The sequence below is a fragment of the Lepus europaeus genome, chromosome 18 (genome assembly GCF_033115175.1).
Source record: "Lepus europaeus isolate LE1 chromosome 18, mLepTim1.pri, whole genome shotgun sequence".
Classification (NCBI taxonomy): domain Eukaryota; kingdom Metazoa; phylum Chordata; class Mammalia; order Lagomorpha; family Leporidae; genus Lepus; species Lepus europaeus.
The window spans coordinates 51,480,538-51,495,730 of record NC_084844.1 but is presented as its reverse complement, the minus strand read 5'-3'; the positions used below and the strand labels follow the sequence as shown (position 1 = coordinate 51,495,730).

General features: G+C 57.1%; 3 protein-coding genes across 3 annotated transcripts; all 3 read right to left on the bottom strand.

The window, feature by feature from the left end:
• Positions 1 to 5,508: 5,508 nt before the first annotated feature.
• SPEM3 (SPEM family member 3) lies at positions 5,509 to 9,237 on the bottom strand. Its single transcript, XM_062175111.1, has 4 exons — positions 9,100 to 9,237; positions 8,910 to 8,967; positions 8,219 to 8,736; positions 5,509 to 8,133 (listed from the first exon to the last, which is right to left on the bottom strand). Exons 1-4 carry the CDS (start codon positions 9,235 to 9,237, stop codon positions 5,509 to 5,511), a joined length of 3,339 nt encoding a protein of 1,112 aa, XP_062031095.1.
• Positions 9,238 to 10,049: 812 nt separating this feature from the next.
• Positions 10,050 to 11,825, bottom strand: SPEM2 (SPEM family member 2). Its single transcript, XM_062215614.1, has 3 exons — positions 11,688 to 11,825; positions 11,497 to 11,554; positions 10,050 to 11,356 (listed from the first exon to the last, which is right to left on the bottom strand). The coding sequence occupies exons 1-3, from the start codon at positions 11,823 to 11,825 to the stop codon at positions 10,050 to 10,052; spliced, it is 1,503 nt and encodes a 500-aa protein (XP_062071598.1).
• A 2,025-nt stretch (positions 11,826 to 13,850) lies between these two features.
• On the bottom strand, positions 13,851 to 15,045 carry SPEM1 (spermatid maturation 1). The gene is made up of 3 exons (XM_062215474.1): positions 14,902 to 15,045; positions 14,752 to 14,809; positions 13,851 to 14,590 (listed from the first exon to the last, which is right to left on the bottom strand). Exons 1-3 carry the CDS (start codon positions 15,043 to 15,045, stop codon positions 13,851 to 13,853), a joined length of 942 nt encoding a protein of 313 aa, XP_062071458.1.
• Between the last annotated feature and the right edge of the window lie 148 nt (positions 15,046 to 15,193).

Genomic DNA, 15,193 nt, shown 5'->3' with positions numbered 1-15,193 from the left:
GTTAGGCCACGCCCCCTTCTGGAGGGTGTTGAGGCTGTTCCGGCTGGGCCCCGCCTCCAGTCAGAGATCTCGCGTTACCCTGGGAATTGTAGTTTGTTTCCCGCGCTACCCGGGCGTTGGAGCCACGCCCCCACTTCCTTTCCCGTTCCGCTGAGGTGGTGCCGGATGGAAGTTGTAGTTTCTGTGGCGATAAACTAGCTTGTTTTTTTTTTTTTTTCCAAGCCCGGATCGAACCCACACGAACATGCCTTGGGGTTGGAGTCCAGGGATAAAAAGCTGGATGTTAATAAAAATACCCTAGGGCCTGGGGATACGTAGGGGCGCTTGGCTCCCTTGTATGAGCGGCTGAGCCCATGGTCACTTGGATCCAAGAGGGTTCTTCCATGCAATTATAATTTCACTTTGCGAAGGAGGAGGCTGAAGCCTAGAAGGGTCACATCGACTTTTCAAGATCAGAGATGAACCAAGGAAATGTTGGAAAGGGGATGCCTGGCTGGGCAGGGAGGCGTTAATTTATTTTTTATTTTTTTATTTATTATTATTATTATTATTATTTTTTTTTTGACAGGCAGAGTGGACAGTGAGAGAGAGACAGAGAGAAAGGTCTTCCTTTTGCCGTTGGTTCACCCTCCAATGGCCGCCGCGGTAGCGCGCTGCGGCTGGCGCACCGCACTGATCCGATGGCAGGAGCCAGGTGCTTCTCCTGGTCTCCCATGGGGTGCAGGGCCCAAGGACTTGGGCCATCCTCCACTGCACTCCCTGGCCACAGCAGAGAGCTGGCCTGGAAGAGGGGCAACCGGGACAGGATCGGTGCCCCGACTGGGACTAGAACCGGTGTGCCGGCGCCGCAAGGCAGAGGATTAGCCTAGTGAGCCGCGGCGCCGGCCTATTTTTTATTTATTTTTAAAGGTATTTATTTATTTGACAAGCAGAGTTACAGGCAGAGAGGGAGAGACAGAGAGAAAGGTCTTCCATCCACTGGTTCACTCCCCAATTGGCCACAACAGCCGGAGCTACGCCGATCCAAAGCCAGGAGCCAGGAGTTTCCTCTTGGTCTCCCACACGGGTGCAGGAGCCCAAGCACTTGGACCATCTTCTACTTCTTTCCCAGGCCATTAACAGAGAGTTGCATAGGAAGAGGAGCAGCTGTGCCCATAGGGGATGCTGGTGCTGCAGGCAGAGCTTAGCCCACTATACCACAGTGTTGGCCGCACGGCATCTTTTAAAAAATGATTTATTTATTTATTTATTTATTTATTTATTTATTTATTTGAAAGAGTTACAGAGAGGGAGGGAGACATAGATAGATATAGAGAGATTTTCCATCCACTAGTTCACTCCCCCAGATGGCCACAAGGGCTGGGGCTGGGACAGGCTGAAGCCAGGAGCTTCTTCCCAGTCTCCCACGTGGGCGGCAGGAGCCCAAGCACTTGGGCCATCTTCAGCTGCTTTTCCCAGGCCGATAGCAGGGAGTTGGATTGGAAGTGGAGCAGCCAGGATGTTAACCAGAGCCCATACGGGATGCCGGTGTGCAGAGCAACGGCTTTACCCACTACGCCACAACACTGACCCCTAGGGAGGCATCTTCTTGGAATCATTGGTGGTAGTTTGAGGCAGGGACACACAGATGGTGATGCAATAATGGACATCTGGGTCTTGGAAGACACAAATGAATGATGCCTACCTCAGATGCGTGATTTGTGGCAGGGATAATACTTCAGGATTTTTAAAAAAGGTTTATTTATTTATTTGAAATTCAAAGTTACACAGAGGCAGAGAGAGAAGAGAGAGATCTTCCATCTGCTGGTTCACTCCCCACCTGGCTGCAACGGCTGGGAGCTTCTTCTGGGTCTCCCATGTGGGTGCAGGAGCCCAAGGACTTGGGCCAACTTCTACTGCTTTCACAGGCCATCGCAGAGAGCTGGACCGGAAGTGGGGCAGCCAGGACTCGAACCAGTGCCCATATGAGATGCTGGCACTGCAGGCAGCGGCTTTACCTGCTACACCACAGCACCGGTCCTGACACTTTAGGATTTTGCAGCACAGATGTGAACATGCAAGAGTCACCCGGACTGAAGATCGAGTCCAGAGCAAACTCCTGGCTGAGCAAAGGAAAATGATCCAGGGCAGGACGTTACTGAAATTCCTTTTCATGGCAAAACCCTGGTTATTAGGGACAGGAATGAAGGGCCACAGTGTAGCTTCAACTCAGGCTGGAACCCATCCCAAGCCGCTCACCCTAGTGCCTCTGATGTTCATATCTCTTCCTTTGTTTGGGGTTCCTCTGTAAAGATGAACTCATTAAGGGGGTGAAACAGGGGTAAGTGACCTTGAATCACTTCCAGGCCAGCTCTCTGCTGTGGCCCGGGAAGGCAGTGGAGGATGGCCCAAGTGCTTGGGCTCTGCACCCCATGGGAGACCAGGAGGAAGCACCTGGCTCCTGGCTTTGGATCAGCATGGTGTGTCGGCCGCAGCGCGCTGGCCACGGCGGCCACTGGAGGGTGAACCAACGGCAAAGGAAGACCTTTCTCTCTGTCTCTCTCTCTCACTGTCCACTCTGCCTGTAAAAGAAAAAAATCACTTAACATAGCTATCTTCTCAATGCTAGCCTCTATTCCTTTTTTTTTTTTTCCCATTAATGTATTTGAAAGGCAGAGTTACAGAGAGAGAGGGAGAGAAAGAGATATCTTCAATTCACAGTTTACTCTCCAAATGCCCACAACAGCTAGGGCTAGGCCAGGCTGAAGCCAGGAGCTTCTTCTGGGTCTCCCACATGCTTGCAGGGACCTGGGTGCGTTACAGGGAGCTGGATCAGAAGCAGAGCAGCTGGGACTCAACTGGCACCATATAGGATGCTGTTGTCTCAGGCAACGCCTTTACAAGCTACACCACAGTGCCGGCCCCTTAGTTAATTTATTTGAAGGCAGCGTAACACACACACACACACACACAGAGAGAGAGAGAGAGATCTTCCATTTACTGGTTCACTCTCCAAATGGTTGCAATGGCGCAGGCTGGGCCAGGCAGAAGCCAGGAGTCTAGAACTTCATCTGCGTTTCCCACGTGGGTGGCAGGGGCCTGGACACTTCCGCTGCTTTCACATGGAGCAGGATTGGAAGTGGAGCAGTTGGAGCTTGAACAGGCACCCATATGGATGCTGGCATTGCAGGCAGCAGCTTAACCTGCTGTACCACAACACGAACCTCACTAGCCTCTATTTTTTTTTTTTTTAAGATTTAATTATTTGAAAGGCAGAGTTACAGAGAGGCAGAGAGAGAGAGAGAGAGAGAGAGAGAGAGAATCTTCCATCTGCTGAATGACCACAATGGCTGGAGCTGTGCCAATCCAAAGCCAGGAGCCAGGAGCTTCCTCTGGGTCACCCATGTGGGTACAGGGGCCCAAGGACTTGGGCCACCTTCCATTGCTTTCCCAGGCCATAGCAGAGAGCTGGATTGGAAGTGGAGCAGCTGGGACTTGAACTAGCATCTATGTGGAATGCTGGCACTGCAGGCGGTGGCCTTACCCACTATGCCACAGCGCCAACCCCTAGCCTCTATTTTGAGACCTTTTGCAGGAACTCGCAGGCCCTGATCAAAGACTCTAGTACCTAATCCACCCTTTTGCCTGGACAGACTTGAGCCCACCAAAGGAAGCATGCTGGCCCCATCACTGACCAATCAGAGGAAGGCTGTGTGCCCTGTGGACCAACCAGAGGCCTGCACATGAGGTGATCATGCAGTGCTCATGCCTAATCTTGAACCCTACTATTTACTCCCTTGGGGAGTCCAGGGATTAAGCATTAGCTGCCTGACTCCTTGCTCTGGCTTTGCAATAACAATCTGTTTTCACCACTACCCCAGTGTCAGCAATTGGTTTTCTGAACATCAGGAGAGCAAACCCAGTTTTGCGACCCTATAGCAACTCCTCCAATCAGTTTTGTGGTGTTTGATGGTAGAGCCAGGAGCCAGGAGCGTAGGAAAAAAAGATAGGAAGCCAGGAGCAGACTCACAGCCCCATTCAGCCCGGGCCAGGATTGCATATGCTCCTTCTGCCCATGTTCTGTCTGCAGGGTGGAAGAGGCCTAAGACTTTGGACAAGAGAATCATACAGGGATGCTGAGAGCAATTAGAGGGCAGTCAAGGAGTCTCCCGAAATCCGAAGCTCTATATGGGAAACCCAGACCTCAGAGGTTCCGCTCTAACAAAGAGAGCTCAGTACCCTCAACAACCAGAGGACTGGGTGCGCCACAATGGCTGAGAATGGGAAGGCAGCTTTCTATACGACTGGTTGTACAGAGAGGCCAAGGTCAGAACTGAAGTCCGGATTCTTGCTCACAGTATGGGCTCACTAGGCATCAGCTCCCCCCACCACCACCACTTCCCGTCTTCCCCAGGGAACCACCCTAACAAAAACTATGATCCTTGGGCTCTGTGGGAACTTAAAAATGTTTAAGATGGGTGGCAAGAGAAAATTCTCTAAAGCAGTCCTCTCCAACAGACCAGAGTTTTCTGTGATGATAGGACTGTCCTGAATGAAACGGTGGTGTCCAACACAATAGACACAAGCACTTGAAATGCAGATCCTGAGACTGAGGCACAGAGATTTATTTTTAAAAATTAAAATTTTAACTGAGTTTTCTTATCATTTGAAAGGTAGGCACACAGAGCTCCCGTCTGCTGGTTCACTTCCCAAATGCCAGCAGCAGCCAAGGGCTTGACCAGGCCAAAGCCAGGACCCAGAACCCGGTCAGGCCATCTGCAAAGGTGGCAGGGACTCACCACTGGAGCCATCCCCTGTGCCTCCCAGGGTCCACATTAGCAGGAAACTGGAATGGATGGCAGAGCTGGGATTCAAACCCAGAAAGTCTGGTAAGGGAGGCAGGCGTCCCAAGCAACGGCTTAACTGCTGCACCAAACATTACCCCTTGAGTTTTAAATGATATTTTATTTGAATTTATTTTTCCTCTTTTTTTTTTTTATTTTTGACAGGCAGAGTGGACAGTGAGAGAGAGAGAGAGACAGAGAGAAAGGTCTTCCTTTTGCCGTTGGTTCACCCTCTAATGGCCACCGCGGTAGCGCGCTGCGGCCGGCGCACCGCGCTGTTCCAATGGCAGGAGCCAGGTGCTTATCCTGGTCTCCCATGGGGTGCAGAGCCCAGACACTTGGGCCATCCTCCACTGCACTCCCTGGCCACAGCAGAGAGCTGGTCTGGAAGAGGGGCAACCGGGACAGGATCGGTGCCCCGACCGGGACTAGAACCCGGTGTGCCGGCGCCGCAAGGCGGAGGATTAGCCTGTTGAGCCACGGCGCCAGCCTGAATTTATTTTTCAATAAGCACATATGGCTGGTGGTCACTGAGTTGGACAGTGCAGCTCTAGGACCTTGAGGATGATGGGCTTAGCTAGGAAGCCATGGGACCGCCCTCCTCAGGCACTGTGGGTCGCCAACATGACGGGTTGGGGCTGGGGCAGGTGTCATCAACCAAACACAGAACACTTCTCTCGCATCTTTATTCTTGATGCACTTTGAACCCCTCTTTGTCTAAGGTCCTCATCACATTCTGATATCCCCACTCCCTGATGGTCTCCCCTGAGTTGCTGGGTGCCTCTTGGCGAAGGCGCCTGGGAGACAGAGCTTCACACTTGTCCCTGCCCACTGCTAACTGTCTCTGGCGGGCATCAAAGACCACATGCCCTGCCCGGGGACCTGGTCCCGGGCAGTGGGACTTCCAGTTGATTTTGGGAGGCATAGACATCTGGCGGTAGTTCTGGCAGGCTGAAGGAACTGTGTCCACAGGGCGGTATACCCAGTCTTGGCTGCCTACCCGCCGGGAGGATGGCTGAAGTTCAATTAGTACGGGCACTTCTGAGAAGGTTTGCATGTCAGTAGAGACCAGCTGGGCTTTGGAAGGACAAGGGGTTTGGTTGATGGGAACAGAAGTCCAGGATATGTGTTGCTCTGCATTCTCCTGGGGAGCCTTCTCAGGTCTCAGTGACTTCCTCGTTGGGAGTGTTGGCTTTGGGGTCTGATGTGCATCCAAGACTTGGACGGACTCGGTACCTAGAGCAACTCTTGGGTTCTTGTGGAGGCAAGGATCTGAGTTAAGGCTCAAATCGTTGTGGAGGCCAGCATTTTGGGTAAAGTCTGGAATCTGGGAGATTACAGGGTCTTGGGTAAGGGCTGGGGCCTTCTGGGGGCCAGGCTCTTGATTAATTCCTGGGTACTTGTGGAGGTTAGGGTCTTGGCTGTGTTCTGGGCTCCTGTAAATTCCGGCATCTTGGGCAAGGTTAAATCTTCTGTCAACTTCAGTGACTTGTGTAAGACCCGGATTCTTACGGAGTCCTGAGTCTTCCGAAAGGCCTGGGTCCCTTCGGACTCCAGGATCTTGGGTAACACCTGGATTCTTATAGTCTCCCGAGTCTGGGCCCTTCTGGAGGCCAGAGGTTTGGACGAGGCCTGGACTCTTGAGACTAGATTCCTGGGGAAGGCCCGAGGAGTGGTTGACTTCAGGGTCTTGGGCAAGATATGGACTCTTCTGTGGTCCAGACTCTTGAGTGAGGCCCAAGCTCCTGTAGACTTCTGGATTTTGGACGTTGCCTGTATTCTGATAACCTCCAGAAACTTGAGAAGTGTCTGGGATCTTCTGGAGGTCAGTTGCTTGGGAGAGATCTTGACTTTTGCAGACTATCACGTCTCGGTTTAGTTCATGATTCCTATAGAGGCTGGCGTCTTGCACAAAGCCTGCACTCTGAAGCTCAGAAGTTTGGGTAAATGGTTGATTCTTATGGAGGCCAGAGGGCTGGGTGAGACACGGGTTCCTAAAGACACCGGCATCTTGAGTAGGACCTGCGTTGTTCTGGGGGCCAGGATATTGGACAGCTCCTGGATTCTTAGGCAGTCTCGTGTCTTGGGAAGGGCTTGAGGTCATTTGGAGGCCAGAGTCTTGGATGAGGCCGAGACTCTCATGAAGCTCGGGTTGTTGGGGTTGGACGAGGGGTTGGGAAGTGGTGGAGAACAGAGGAGGGATGGGGAATTGGCAAGGTGGGATAGACTGAGGCAGCTTGGAGGCCGAGAAAAGGGTGTGGGTTTGAATTAAGGTGGAGGGCTTCTGATGGTTGGTTGCGACCACGTAGGTTCTGGGAGGAACGAGCGGCAAGGAGAGCGTGCAGGGCGGAGGAAGGGCAGACAGTGAGTTCTGTGTAGCAGTTGGAGAGTGGAAGCAAGGTTTAGAGGATGCAGCATCCTGAGAGTAGACCAGGAACTTGGGGTAGACTGGAGCCTGGGAGCTCTTCCTCTCCGAATTGCAAGGTTGGAAGCTGCAGTAAGAGAATTTCTTGGGCTGGGAGAACTTGTCTTTGGCATCGTCTGAGACCTTCCATTCCATATTCCCCAACTCCAGGTAGCCCAGGATGGGTGCTGAAGGAGGCTTGGCACAATCCCCACTGCGTGGCTTTAATGTTTGCTCGGATACCCCCGGACTCACCAGGCCCTGCCCATCTTGGGACCTGGAGAAGATACTCAAGTCCTTTCTGGGACACCCAGAGTTCTGGGGGGTGCACATATGGAAGATGTTCTGCTTCACTCTGCGGGCATCATAGACCACGTGGCCAGTCGAGAGGCCGTGGTTGAAGGCAGGCAGGGCAGAGGGAACAGGACTCAGAACAGGAGTGTGGGCGGTGGCAGGGATAGGAGGAGGCACTGAAGTGGTAGTCAGGGCCACGACCAGTGACGGAGCAGAGGCTGGGCCACAGATGGGGACGGGGACTGGTTGTGGAGGAGTGGGGATGGGCATCGTGGCTGGGGCAAGCTTTGGGGGAAGGGCTGAAGCCGAGGCTGGGGCAGCGAGTGGGGTGTGGCTGTAAGTGTGGACTTGTTGAGAATGGGCTGTGGTGCCTTCTGGGGCCTGGGCTGATGTGTGCTCAGGGCCAGGAGCCTGGGAGTCAGTCCACGCCTGGGCTGAGGTGTGGGCTGGGTTGTGGCCCTGAGAGTGAGCCAAGGTTTTTGCAGGGGCCCTGAAGGAGGACTGGACTGAGGTGTGCGCGGGGCTGTGGGCCTGGGAGTGGCTACGATTAGGACTCTGGTCCGAGGCTGGGGCCTGGGCTGGGATAGGGGCTGCAGTGTTGTGGCCTGGGTCCTGGACCAGAGTAGAGGCTGAGGTGTGGCCCGGGGCCTGGGCTGAGGTAGGGGCTGCGGCCTTTGCTGGGTTAGGGGTTGGGGGCGGGGGGTGGCGGAGGGGTCGGGGGCAGGGGTGGGGCTTCGGCAGGGGTGGAGGCCGCAGTGTGCTCAAGGCCCTGGGTCTGGGAGTGGGTTTGCTCAGGAATGTGGGCTAGAGAGTGAGTCTGAGTATGGCTGGGGGTGTTCGTTGTGAAATGGGAATGGGACTGGGTTGGCGCATGGGCCTTCGTCTTGCTCTCTTGAGGCAAGCGGAGCGGAACCATGTCCACTTTGCTCATCTTCAGGAACAGGGAAGATGATACTGGCCTGGAGAGCGAGGAGGCTTGGGCCTTCAAGGCTGAGGCCTGGGGGGCCTCCCCAGCTCCCGTCATCCCCTCCTTCCACTGTGCCCATGGAACCTCTGGAGCCCCAGCATGTCCACAGGGAGGCGGCATCCAGAACCTGGAAACCTTCTCCTCATTCGTGTCTGGCGTCCAGGAGTCAGGGTGTTCGTTGTGCCCCAGCAGGAAGCTCGGGCGCCGGTGAAAGCGGGAGGAGATTCTCGAGCACAGGGTCTTGGGATCTGTGGCGCAGCGCACGCACACGGGGTGGCTGCCGATCCCGCTGGGTTGCTTGTCTGCGGGGAGGGGTGAGACGGGACAAAGCCGGGCTCCCTGAGAAACTGAGGACAAGGATAGGGAGAGAAGAAAGGGGACAGGCTTGCTTCTCCAAGAGCCCGTGCTGGGGTCCACTCACCTTTGGGAAAAAAATGATGGAAAAGAATCCGCAAGGAGCTCTTCAGATGCTTCCAGAGCTGAGGGGAGTAGGGCAGGGTGAGCCCTGAAGTCCAGCCCTTTGCCGCCCACATCCCAGCAGCCCTCCCACCTCAGCCCTGTCCAAACTCCAGAGCTCCCCCACCCCTGCTCTGCCCAGACCCCGCCCTGACCAGAGTCACCACATTGATCCCCACGTTGAGCAAGATGAAGCTGCCGAGAATCAGAAGAATTGAGTCTCCTAAGTCCTGGCATTTTCTGGGGTTGGTGCCAGAACACACTTGGGCTCCGTGGTGGGCTCGCTCACCCATGGCCTGGGGTCCCAGGACTACCTGGGCCCCCTGGCCCCCACATACTCACTAGGAGCCAGACTCCTCTGGTGGGGGAGGGGCAGAAGGACTGAGTCATAATGGGGCAGGTGGTTGGGGTCACAATGAGGGAGGTGGCGGAAGAGGAGGGTCCTTGGTAATCAGCTTTGAGTATAACCCGAGTCCTGATTGGCAAACAGGGCCTGGGGGCCAGGGCACCCCATCCCCCTGCCCCGAGTCGTTCCCTCCCTGCAGCATAGGTAGTCAGGCACGCCCTGGCTCCATCATTCCTGCAGTTTCCGTGGCGAATCCTGTACCTGTCACCCTTTGAGCACTCCTGAGACTGGGGCTGAGCTCGGAGCTGTGGGGAAGGCGAGGTTAGAATCTCCAGCCTTGTCGGTCTTCTTCCTGCCCTACCCTGGGCCTTGGGCCTGGGTCTGCCCAGATGTGGAAGCCCCCAGGTCTGGATTCTGACCTTGGCGTCTCTGAAGGAGCCTGAACTTCTGAGCCCCCTTTTGGAGAGCAGAGAGACAGGGCGGGTGTCCAGAGGATGGCGGCTTTGGAGTCTGCTGCTGCAGATCCACGTAGTGTGTGCTATGGGACCGAGAGGGGCTCTCCTGGCAGAAGTGTGGCCGTGAAGCTAAGGGCAGCCTCACGCCGAGAACGGGATCCTGGCTTCAGGAATCCAAGCGCAGGGACTTGGGCTCGGGGAAGGAATAGCGCTTCTAAAACCACAGACCACCACGGCGTGTCCTGGACTCCGTCTCTTTATTCCTCTCTCCACGCCTTGCCCTATCGCCCATCCCACCTGCCGGTCAGTTCAGCTTCCCGGCACGGCTCCTGTGCAGAGAGGGCCTGGAGGTCGAGGCGGAAGGTGGTGGCAGCGAGCTGGCCCGCGCCCTGCTCTCCTGCACCTGCCGTTTCAGCTCCAAGCTGTCATACACCTGGTAGCTGGCATTGCCCCCCGGGTTCCGGCTGAGTGGGACGAATGTGGTTTGGGGTGGGATCGGATCAGCTGCCTCAACTTCAGACATGGGCTGGGAGGAGTGAGGGAGCAGGACTGAGCTGGCAGCTGGGGCTCGTTGGTACGAGGCCTCGCCCAGCACCGTGAGGGAGGTGGAAGTGGTGAGAGGGTGCCGGGCAGGCAGAGCCTCAGCCCAGTCAGCTGCCCGGCGGCGGACCTCGTGGGAATCCCGGGAGAGGTAGCCCAAGTGGCCCGTGGAGGGGTGGGGGCTGCGGTTGGGCTGGCTGTGGGTGTGGCCAGGGAGGCTCCGCCCATGGGACTGGGGGGAGTAGTGCTCTCGGTGGCCCTGAGCCTCGGGCCTGGAGCTGCGTGACACCAAGGCAGGTGGGGGCTCGGAGCTCTCCGCATTACGCCGGCGCTGGTCCCAGGAGTCATACAGAATCTGTCCCCCTGAGGAGTAAGGGCTGTGCCCCCCGGGGACCCAGGAGGGGTTGGGAGGCAGCCGGCGGGGCGGGGGTGGAGACGGGGCCCACTGCTCGGCCTCCACGTTACCCCACTGTCGGGACTGTGAGCAGTGGGGCCCGTAGGACTGCAGCCTCAGCTCAGACTTGGCCTCCACACGCTTGGGCAAGCGGCGCAGCTCGGGGGACAGGTAGAGGGACGGTGGAGGCAGGCTGGCCAGGATTCCACCCTGGCGGCCCCACAGCCCCACGCTGGAGGGCGGCAGGGCCATTCGCGGATAGAACCCGCCCCAGCCCCTCCGTGGGTACTTGGGGTGTGGGAAGGACAGGTCCTCCTCCTCCTCCAGGCAGGAGTCCCGGTCCTCCAGGTCAAAAAAGGGCTTTGGCCGCAGCTTCGGCACTTTGTAGCCGTGGTGTTGGTTGCGGAAGACTGGCCGGCCCCTGGGGAATCTTCTGGGGTTCTGTGGCCTCTGCTGGTGGCTGCAGAGGGGCATGCCGCGACGGCGGCAGCGGCGGCCGCGGCTGTTGGTGCGGTTGCGACTGTTGCGGCGATTGTGGAAACGGTGGCAGGAGGACGAGGAATAGTGTATGGGCTGGGTCATCTTCACCTTTACAGGGTCCAGGGTGCAGTGGATGTGGACGTCCTGGGGCTTGGCCGGGGGATCTTTGGGTGGACTTTCGCTTGGCTGAACTTCATCTGGGGGAAAGGCCGGAGTCCACGAGGTCAGGGTAGTCGTCAGAAGACACGGGGCTGGGAACCCGGCTGGGGTTTCAGGGTCTTGGGCCGGGCAGGCAGGGTGGGGTGCAGGTCCCTATCCGACTAGCTGCCACCCTTACCTTTCGGAAAAATGCAAGAGATCATTCTGTCCAAGATATTCTGGAGCCCTTGCCACATCTGGGGGTGGAAGGGGATGGGAGTGAAGGCCGGTGGGCCACCTGGACCCCTCCCCGCCCAGTAAAGACCGTTCCTGCAGGTGCAGGCTGCGGCCGCTCTGCTCTCCCTAGCGGGGTCCCCGACCATCACTGACCGCAGTGGTAACATTGATGCTGATGTTGACAAGGATGATGAGGCCCAGGAGCACGAACAGGATTTCCTCGGCGTCCTGCGGGCTTGCTTGGCATTCACTGTAGCACCCCAGGTTGTCATGCCAGAGCTGGTTTTCCATGGTGGTGGTGGTGGGGGGGATCCTAGGGCCACCGGGGCCAGTCCCCCCCCGCCGGCCCCGACCCACACTGCACTCATGCTGGTACCTGGAGTCACCTCCCAGCTGGGGAGGGAGCCAGGTCATAATGAGGCCAGTGACCGGGAGTCACAATGCAGAGCGCAGCTTGGGTGACAGCAGCACACTGGGGACCACCGGTCAGTGGTTTGCACAGTGGACTCCTCAGTAGAAATAGAGTAGAAGCCAGTGAGCAGTTCCCACCACGCCTTCCAACACCGGGTAGAGGCTCAGTATTTGAGGGAGCTTCAAAATGGATATGGGAAATGGAATTAAAAGTTTATTTTGTGCCGGCGCCACGGCTCACTAGGCTAATCCTCCGCCTTGTGGCGCCGGCACACCGGGTTCTAGTCCCGGTCGGGGCACCAATCCTGTCCCGGTTGCCCCTCTTCCAGGCCAGCTCTCTGCTGTGGTCAGGGAGTGCAGTGGAGGATGGCCCAAGTCCTTGGGCCCTGCACCCCATGGGAGATCAGGAGAAGCACCTGGCTCCTGCCATCGGATCAGTGCAGTGCACCAGCCGCAGCGCGCTAACCGCGGCGGCCTTTGGAGGGTGAACCAACGGCAAAGGAAGACCCTTCTCTGTCTATCTCACTGTCCACTCTGCTTGTCCAAAAAAAAAAAAAAAGTTTATTTTGCTGAAAAATATTTTTGATATCTACACAGTTTTTTTTTTGTCATAATATGTATTTCCACGAATCTTTTTTTAATTATTTATTTGAAAGGCAGATTTACAGAGAGAGAGAAGGAGAGACAGATCTTCCATCTACTGGTTCATGCCCCAAATGGCCACAACGACCAGGGCTGGGCCAGGCTGAAGCCAGGAGCTTCTTCCTGGTTTCCCATGTGGGTGGCAGGGGCCCAGAGACTTGGGCCATCTTCCACAGCTTTCCTGGGCACATTAGCAAGGAGCTGTATTGGAAGTAGAGCAGCTGGGACTTGACTCGGCACCCACTCAGGGTGCTGGGGTTGCAGGTGGTAGCTTAGCCCAGTGTGCACAGTGCCAGCCTCTGTATTTCCATGAACTTTTGGAAGATCCCTCCCATTCCCACTGAGCTGAGAGCAAACGATCAATAACCCTAGCTGGATGTAAATGAACAGAGAGGGAGAGTCCCACTGAGTCTGCCTGCTCAGACTCCAGGAATACAGCTAGTATGGAAGGTGGGGTACAGCACCCGAGGCCCCTGTTCCTGAGCTGTGTGTGCATACACAGGATCCCAGCCAGCTAGGAGCAGGGCAGAGCCTGAGTTCCCTGTTGCCCAGTGGGTGGATTATTCTGAGTTCCTGTGGCAAACTGAGGAAGGTGGGAGAGTCTGGTGGGCCAAGCTGACGTGGTGGCAAGGGACATCTCCCTGAAGAAGCAGGGGCATGGAGCGTCTGCGGCCTTGAACTTGATCCTGGATGTCTTTACGGCCATGAGCGAGTCATGTGATCTCTCTGAGCCACATTGGTGACAGGGTGGGCTAATCAAAGTGAGATCACAGAGGGCTTGTGATATTGCCTCGAGTGTCCCTAACATTTCCTCTGGTGCTCTGAGCCTGCCTGGGTACCCTTACCCTCAGGCATCCCTCCCCCAAGAAACCAGGGCCAAAGAGGGAGCAGCACTTCAGCTGTGGCTGCAGGCTGAACCTGAGTTCTGAAGAGCCTGGGCCGTGGTGGGTGGAGGGTGTCTCTGCTCTCGTGCCCAGGGATCCCAGGGCCAGACTGGGAGCCTCTTTGAAAAACACTGATCAATCAAAGGGTAGAGGCAGGAACGAAGAAGGGCCTGGGAGAAAACTGATGACAGGGTTTGTAAGGACAAGAGGTTGGTGAGAGTCCTCAGGGCCCTGTGGGTCCCATTGCTAGGGAGGACATTCCCTTAGCAACCAGGGCTTCCAGGCGCTCTGTGGGCCCTGCCCACCCCCTGCCCCACCCCACTATAAAATGGCCTCTCTCCTTTTTATCCCCCCCCCCAACTCCCAACCCCGCTCCGATTCACCTTGCAGTCGGGGAACGATACACCCAGTCTTTACTTGCCGCCTCGGCAGTGCTAGACCCAGAGACTACGGGGTAACAGCGGGCCAGGGCCTCCACCTCCCGCGTCAGCTCCCGAAGCCGCCGCCTCACGTCCCGGGCATCATACACTATTCGGACTGAGGAGCGGCGCCGGGGAAATTCGGGAACGACTGCGGGGCCCAGGACGGGCGGAGGGGCAGGCTGAGCCTGGCACTGGGAGGCCTCAGCCTCTGCGCCCGCTTCTGCCCCCGCCCCGCTGTTCCTGTGGCAGGGGGCCTCAGGGCTGGGAGGCGGGGGGTTGACAGGGTACACGTAGGCCTCCAGGCCCAGCTCCGATCGGAAGTCCGTTTTGTGGGGCCTCTCCTCTATGTTCGACTGGAAGCGGATGGTGTGGGGAGCCGGCTCCAGAGCGTCTGGAGTCCAGGGAGCCCAGATGCCCTGGATGGACTGGAAGCCTTCCCAGTTCTTGGGGCCGTCACAGTGGTGGGAGCAGATTGCTGGGTGCTGCGGTGAGGGCTTCTCGTCATCCGTGTCAGGTGCCCAAACCACGGGGCGGTGGGCACGGCGTGACAGAGAGCCTCGGCGGCGGTGGCGACGAACCGGTGGAGGGGTCACGGTCATTTTCACAGGGTCCATGGTGCATCGGAGGTGGACTTCAGGGACACCTTGCTTCGAGGGCTGGGCTGGCTTCTCGGGTGGGGGGGGCAGTTTAGGGGCATCTGCGGATTGAAAAGAGGTGAGAGGCTGGCCCCGAGGCTGGGGAAGGGAGGAGGGCTCAGTGGGAGCAGCTGGGAGCAGAGAGCAGCAAGGGAAGGGGCCGGCCTAGGACCGTGACCTCGAGCCGGGGCTGCAACAACGCTACCTGACTGCCTCTGCTTACCTTTCTCACAGATGGCACAGAACACTCGGTATAAGATGACGCGGAGTCGGCTCCAGAGCTAGGTAGGGGAGGGACACAGTGACCCGAGGCCCATCCCACCTCTCCCAGTCGCCCCACCAGCACCCTCCTCCCGCCCGGCCCTGCCCTGACCAGGGTCACCATATTGATGCCAATGTTAATGCAGATGATGAGGCCCAAGAGCAACAGGATGGAGTTGCCCACGTCCTGGCAATTGTTGTGGTTGGGGCTGTGATGATAGGCCCAGCCAGGCCGTGGCCGCTCAGCCATGGCCATGGCCGTCCCCAGGGCCACCAGGGCCCTTAGGCCCCCCAGCCCACTGTGCCCACAGAGTCCACAGAGCTAGAGGGTCCTGGCCGGGAGAAAGCGGGTCACAATCACGCTGGCGCTGTCCCTCACAATGTGCTAAGGGTCCCTCACCATG